Source organism: Coregonus clupeaformis, unplaced genomic scaffold (genome assembly GCF_020615455.1).
Source record: "Coregonus clupeaformis isolate EN_2021a unplaced genomic scaffold, ASM2061545v1 scaf0015, whole genome shotgun sequence".
NCBI lineage: Eukaryota > Metazoa > Chordata > Actinopteri > Salmoniformes > Salmonidae > Coregonus > Coregonus clupeaformis.
In genome coordinates this window covers 265,001-272,500 of record NW_025533470.1, presented here as the reverse complement: position 1 = coordinate 272,500, position 7,500 = coordinate 265,001, and the positions used below count along the sequence as shown (strand labels likewise).

The 7,500-nt window shown below is 46.9% G+C and overlaps 1 protein-coding gene across 1 annotated transcript in view; it reads right to left on the bottom strand.

Moving 5' to 3' along the window:
- Positions 1 to 3,988: 3,988 nt before the first annotated feature.
- The window catches only part of LOC121556108 (glutamine amidotransferase-like class 1 domain-containing protein 3A, mitochondrial), an 8,434-nt gene continuing 4,922 nt past the window's right edge, over positions 3,989 to 7,500 (bottom strand). Inside the window, 4 exon segments of the mRNA XM_045212463.1 lie at positions 3,989 to 4,363; positions 4,365 to 4,473; positions 5,036 to 5,237; positions 5,529 to 5,700. Coding sequence (XP_045068398.1) covers positions 4,280 to 4,363; positions 4,365 to 4,473; positions 5,036 to 5,237; positions 5,529 to 5,700 — 567 coding nt within the window. The 3' untranslated portion in view covers positions 3,989 to 4,279.

Genomic DNA, 7,500 nt, shown 5'->3' with positions numbered 1-7,500 from the left:
TGCTGTGTTAAATGAGGCCTCACCTCCTGGTTACACTAGTGACCATATTCCCCGTGCATCCCGCAAAGGCGGAGGTGTTGCTAACATTTACGATAGCAAATTTCAATTCCTACAAAAAAAAATGGCGTTTTTCGTCTTTTGAGCTTCTAGTCATGAAATCTATGTAGCCTACTCAATCACTTTTATAGCTACTGTTTACAGGCCTCCTGGGCCATATACAGCGTTCCTCTCTGAGTTTCCTGAATTCCTATCAGACCTTGTAGTCATAGCAGATCATATTCTAATTTTTTGGTGATTTTAATATTCACATGGAGAAGTCCACAGACCCACTCCAAAAGTCTTTCGGAGCCATCATCGACTCAGTGGGTTTTGTCCAACATGTCTCTGGACCTACTCACTGCCACAGTCATACTCTGGACCTAGTTTTGTCCCATGGAATAAATGTTGTAGATCTTAATGTTTTTCCACAAAATCCTGGACTATCGGACCACCATTTTATTACGTTTGCAATCGCAACAAATAATCTGCTCAGACCCCAACCAAGGAGCATCAAAAGTCGTGCTATAAATTCTCAGACAACACAAAAATTCCTTGATGCCCTTCCAGACTCCTTCTGCCTACCCAAGGACGTCAGAGGACAAAAATCAGTTAACCACTTAACTGAGGAACTCAATTTAACCTTGCGCAATACCCTAGATGCAGTTGCACCCTAAAAACGAAAAACATTTGTCATAAGAAACTAGCTCCCTGGTATACAGAAAATACCCGAGCTTTGAAGCAAGCTTCCAGGAAATTGGAACGGAAATGGCGCCACACCAAACTGGAAGTCTTCCGACTAGCTTGGAAAGACAGTACCGTGCAGTACCGAAGAGCCCTCACTGCTGCTCGATCATCCTACTTTTCCAACTTAATCGAGGAAAATAAGAACAATCCAAAATTTCTTTTGATACTGTTGCAAAGCTAACTAAAAAGCAGCATTCCCCAAGAGAGGATGGCTTTCACTTCAGCAGTAATAAATTCATGAACTTCTTTGAGGAAAAGATCATGACCATTAGAAAGCAAATTACGGACTCCTCTTTGAATCTGCGTATTCCTCCAGGGCTTAGCTGTCCTGGATCTGCGCAGCTCTGCGAGGGCCTGGGATCGGGAGAGACACTTAAGTGTTTTAGTACTATATCTCTTGACACAATGATGAAAATAATCATGGCCTCTAAACCTTCAAGCTGCATACTGGATCCTATTCCTACTAAACTGCTGAAGGAGCTGCTTCCTGTGCTTGGCCCTCCTATGTTGAACATAATAAACAGCTCTCTATCCACCGGATGTGTACCAAACTCACTAAAAGTGGCAGTGATAAAGCCTCTCTTGAAAAAGCCAAACCTTGACCCGGAAAATATAAAAAACTATCGGCCTATATCGAATCTTCCATTCCTCTCAAAAATTTTAGAAAAAGCTGTTGCGCAGCAACTCACTGCCTTTCTGAAGACAAACAATGTATACGAAATGCTTCAGTCTGGTTTTAGACCCCCATCATAGCACTGAGACTGCACTTGTGAAGGTGGTAAATGACCTTTTAATGGCGTCAGACCGAGGCTCTGCATCTGTCCTCGTGCTACTAGACCTTAGTGCTGCCTTTGACACTATCGATCACCACATTCTTTTGGAGAGACTGGAAACCCAAATTGGTCTACGGACAAGTTCTGGCCTGGTTTAGATCTTACCTGTCGGAAAGATATCAGTTTGTCTCTGTGAATGGTCTGTCCTCCCGACAAATCAACTGTACATTTCGGTGTTCCTCAAGGTTCCGTTTTAGGACCACTATTGTTTTCACTATATATTTTACCTCTTGGGGATGTTATTCGAAAACATAATGTTAACTTTCACTGCTATGCGGATGACACACAGCTGTACATTTCAATGAAACATGGTGAAGCCCCAAAATTGCCCTCGCTAGAAGCCTGTGTTTCAGACATAAGGAAGTGGATGGCTGAAAACTTTCTACTTTTAAACTCGGACAAAACAGAGATGCTTGTTCTAGGTCCCAAGAAACAAAGAGATCTTCTGTTAAATCTGACAATTCATCTTGATGGTTGTAAAGTCGTCTCAAATAAAACTGTGAAGGACCTCGGCGTTACTCTTGACCCTGATCTCTCTTTTGACGAACATATCAAGACTGTTTCAAGGACAGCTTTTTTCCATCTACGTAACATTGCAAAAATCAGAAATTTTCTGTCCAAAAATGATGCAGAAAAATTAATCCATGCATTTGTTACTTCTAGGTTGGACTACTGCAATGCTCTACTTTCCGGCTACCCGGATAAAGCACTAAATAAACTTCAGTTAGTGCTAAATACGGCTGCTAGAATCCTGACTAGAACCAAGAAATTTGATCATATTACTCCAGTGCTAGCTTCCCTACACTGGCTTCCTGTTAAGGCAAGGGCTGATTTCAAGGTTTTACTGTTAACCTATAAAGCGTTACATGGGCTTGCTCCTACCTATCTTTCCGAGTTGGTCCTGCCGTACATACCAATACGTACGCTACGGTCACAAGACGCAGGCCTCCTAATTGTCCCTAGAATTTCTAAGCAAACAGCGGCAGGCAGGGCTTTCTCCTATAGATCTCCATTTTTATGGAACAGTTTGCCTACCCATGTGAGAGACGCAGACTCGGTCTCAACCTTTAAGTCTTTACTGAAGACTTATCTCTTCAGTAGGTCATATGATTGAGTGTAGTCTGGCCCAGGAGTGTGAAGGTGAACGGAAAGGCTCTGGAGCAACGAACAGCCCTTGCTGTCTCTGCCAGGCCGGTTCCCCTCTCTCCACTGGGGTTCTCTGCCTCTAACCCTGTTACAGGGGCTGAGTCACTGGCTTGCTGGTGCTCTTTCATGCCGTCCCTAGGAGGGGTGCGTCACTTGAGTGGGTTGAGTTACTGACGTGATCTTCCTGTCTGGGTTGGCGCCCCCCTTGGTTTGTGCTGTGGTGGAGACCTCTGTGGGCTATACTCGGCCTTGTCTCAGGATTGTAAGTTGGTGGTTGAGGATATCCCTCTGGTGGTGCGGGGGCTGTGCTTTGGCAGAGTGGGTGGGGTTATATCCTTCCTGTTTGGCCCTGTCCGGGGTTTCTTCGGATGGGGCCACAGTGTCTCCGACCGCTCCTGTCTCAGCCTCCAGTATTTATGCTGCAGTAGTGTATGTGTCGGGGGCTGGGGTTAGTTGGTTATACCTGGAGTACTTCTCCTGTCTTATCCAGTGTCCTGTGTGAATTTAAGTATGCTCTCTCTAATTCTCTCGTTCTCTCTTTCTCTCTGAGAACCTGAGCCCCTAGGACCATACGTCAGGACTACCGGGCATGCTGACACCTTGCTGTCCCCAGTCCGCCTGGCCTTGCTGCTATTCCAGTTTCAACTGTTCTGCCTGCGGTTCTCGAAACCCCTACCTGTCCCAGACCTGCTGTTTTCAACTCTTAATGATCGCTATGAAAAGCCAACTGAGAGACCTGAGCCCTAGGACCATACGTCGGGACTACCGGCCGTGGTGACTCCTTTGCTGTCCCCAGTCCGCCTGGCCTTGCTGCTATTCCAGTTTCAACTGTTCTGCCTCAGGTTATGGAACCCCTACCTGTCCCAGACCTGCTGTTTTCAACTCTTAATGATCGGCTATGAAAAGCCAACTGAGATTTATTCCTGATTATTATTTGACCATGCTTGTCACTTATGAACATTTTTGAACATCTTGGCATGGTTCTGTTATAATCTCCACCCGGCACAGCCAGAAGAGGACTGGCCACCCCTCATAGCCTGGTTCCTCTCTAGGTTTCTTCCTAGGTTTTGGCCTTTCTAGGGAGTTTTTCCTAGCCACCGTGCTTCTACACCTGCATTACTAGCTGTTTGGGGTTTTAGGCTGGGTTTCTGTACAGCACTTCGAGATATTAGCTGATGTAAGAAGGGCTATATAAAATAAAATTGATTGAAAAAATTGATTCATTCCATGGTTTGGTTGGACTTTTATTACAATTTTGATAATGGCAAAAGTCATCCCACAGTCAGAGAGATCGATGATACAACAGAAACACAATCTGTGTCCAGTACATTCAGATCAGGACGGTCTCCAGGTAAACAAACAACAACAAACACAAACAACAACAAACATGATTGTAAGGGTGATTCCCAAATGGTTCCCTGTGCCCTACTTTGCACAAAGGCTCATTAGCACTATCAAGGGAATAGGGTTCCTTTTGGGAAGCACAGTTCATCAGTATTCTGAATCCCAGACGTCTCCTAGGCCAGTTTGAGCAGCTCTGTAACCATGACGCCCACCCCATCAAACACCTCATGTATGGGAGCGTTACACATGAAGGCGGAGGGAGGTGACCAGCTTGTTCTTCACATCGATGTGGACCTCCCCCACTTTCTTATTCACATGTTTACAGCCCATCTCCGTCATGGCAGTTGCTGTCTGGGCATTGGGCCATCTAGTGGCAGGAGAGAGAGAAGAGCAGCAGGTTAAAAACAAACAGAGACATATCAGCACACACTCTCTCTCTCTCTCTCTCTCTCTCTCTCTCTCTCTCTCTCTCTCTCATCTCTGTCTCTCTCTCTCTCTCTCTCTCTCTCTCTCTGTCTCTCTCTCTCTCTCTCTCTCTCTCTCTCTCTCTCTCTCTCTCTCTCTCTCTCTCTCTCTCTCTCTCTCTATCTCTCTCTCTCTCTCTCTCTCTCTCTCTCTCTTCTCTCTGTCTCTCTCTGTCTCTCTCTCTCTCTCTCTCTCTCTCTCTCTCTCTCTCTCTCTCTCTCTCTCTCTATCTCACACACACACACACACACACTCTCTCTCTCTCTCTCTCTCTCTCTCACACACACACACACACACACACACACACACACACACACACACACACACACACACACACACACACACACACACACAGACACACACACACACACAGACACACACACAGACACACACACAGACACACCCTCTCTCTCACAAACACACACTTTGCCCTGTTCACCCACACCTGTGACACTGTAACCCACCTCTTACACTCCTTGTCCTGTCCCACGGTGATCTCACACCCCGGCAGGACCTTAGCAGCCAGGACAGGGGAGATGCAGCACATAGCCAGGGGCTTCCCTGCAGTATGGAACCCCTTAATCAGCTTCTCTACCTGGGGTTGAACCGTGTACTCCTTCCCCTTCACCGCCCAGTCAGACAGGTTTTTAGCCACGCCAAAACCACCTGCAAGACACAACACAGTTCAGTTGAGAGGAGCACTGTGGAAACCTGCTTCAGGGGGGAGGAAGTAGTGGTTGTGTGATGTTTAGGGTGTGACAGAAATGAAGTCATAGTGAAAGAGTGATGATAGTAACAGAGATATAGCATAAAGGAGTGAAGATATAGTAACAGAGATATATAATAAAGTATCATATTAATGAAATATAAAGACAAGGAGAGTGTTAGCTATGTACAAGGTCAGTACCAGTTTCATATTATCAATGTGCTGGTGCGAGATGAAGGAATTATGCTCACCTGGGATAACGAGGGCGTCAAAGGCGGTGACCTCTAGCTTGTCGAGGTCAGACACATCGCCGCGGGCGATACGAGCACTCTCCTCCAGGACGTTGCGTTTCTCCGCCGTGGGTTTCCCCTCACAGTGGTTCACCACATGCATTTGATCCATGTTGGGGGCAAACATCTGGACCTGGGGTAGGGAAGGGAAGGAGAGGAGAGGAGGAGGGGGGGGAGGAGGGGGGGGGGAGGGAGGGGGGAGGAGGAGGAGGAGGGGGGGGAGGGGGGGAGGGGGGGGGAGGGGGGGGGGGGAGGGAGGAGAGGGGAGAGGAGAGGGAGAGGAGAGGAGAGGGAGGAGAGGAGAGGAGAGGAGAGGAGGGAGAGGAGAGGAGGGAGAGGAGGACGGTAAGACATTCTTTACAGTGTGAAGAGTCATTATCTTAATGTAGACTAACCCTACCTTAGCTCCAGTCCTAACCCTAACCCTAATGTAGACTAACCCTACCTTAGCTCCAACCCTAACCCTAATGTAGACTAACCCTACCTTAGCTCCAGCCCTAACCCTAATGTAGACTAACCCTACCTTAGCTCCAGTCCTAACCCTAATGTAGACTAACCCTACCTTAGCTCCAGTCCTAACCCTAACCCTAATGTAGACTAACCCTACCTTAGCTCCAGCCCTAACCCTAATGTAGACTAACCCTACCTTAGCTCCAGTCCTAACCCTAATGTAGACTAACCCTACCTTAGCTCCAGTACTAACCTAACCCTAATGTAGACTAACCCTACCTTAGCTCCAGTCCTAACCCTAATGTAGACGAACCCTACCTTAGCTCCAGTCCTAACCCTAATGTAGACTAACCCTACCTTAGCTCCAGTCCTAACCCTAATGTAGACTAACCCTACCTTAGCTCCAGTCCTAACCCTAATGTAGACTAACCCTACCTTAGCTCCATCCCTAACCCTAATGTAGACTAACCCTACCTTAGCTCCAGTCCTAACCCTAATGTAGACTAACCCTACCTTAGCTCCATCCCTAACCCTAATGTAGACTAACCCTACCTTAGCTCCAGTCCTAACCCTAATGTAGACTAACCCTACCTTAGCTCCAGTCCTAACCCTAATGTAGACTAACCCTACCTTAAGCTCCAGTCCTAACCTAATGTAGACTAACCCTACCTTAGCTCCAGTCCTAACCCTAATGTAGACTAACCCTACCTTAGCTCCAGCCCTAACCCTAATGTAGACTAACCCTACCGTAGCTCCAGTCCTAACCCTAATGTAGACTAACCCTACCTTAGCTCCAGCCCTAACCCTAATGTAGACTAACACTACCTTAGCTCCAGTCCTAACCCTAATGTAGACTAACCCTACCTTAGCTCCAGTCCTAACCGTAATGTAGACTAACCCTACCTTAGCTCCAGCCCTAACCCTAATGTAGACTAACCCTACCTTAGCTCCAGTCCTAACCCTAATGTAGACTAACCCTACCTTAGCTCCAGTCCTAACCCTAATGTAGACTAACCCTACCTTAGCTCCAGCCCTAACCCTAATGTAGACTAACCCTACCTCAGCTCCAGTCCTAACCCTAATGTAGACTAACCCTACCTTAGCTCCAGCGCTAACCCTAATGTAGACTAACCATACCTTAGCTCCATCCCTAACCCTAATGTAGACTAACCCTACCTTAGCTCCAGTCCTAACCCTAATGTAAACTAACCCTACCTTAGCTCCAGTCCTAACCCTAATGTAGACTAACCCTACCTTAGCTCCAGTCCTAACCCTAATGTAGACTAACCCTACCTTAGCTCCAGTCCTAACCCTAATGTAGACTAACCCTACCTTAGCTCCAACCCTAATGTAGACTAACCCTACCGTAGCTCCAGTCCTAACCCTAATGTAGACTAACCCTACCTTAGCTCCAGCCCTAACCCTAATGTAGACTAACCATACCTTAGCTCCAGTCCTAACCCTAATGTAGACTAACCCTACC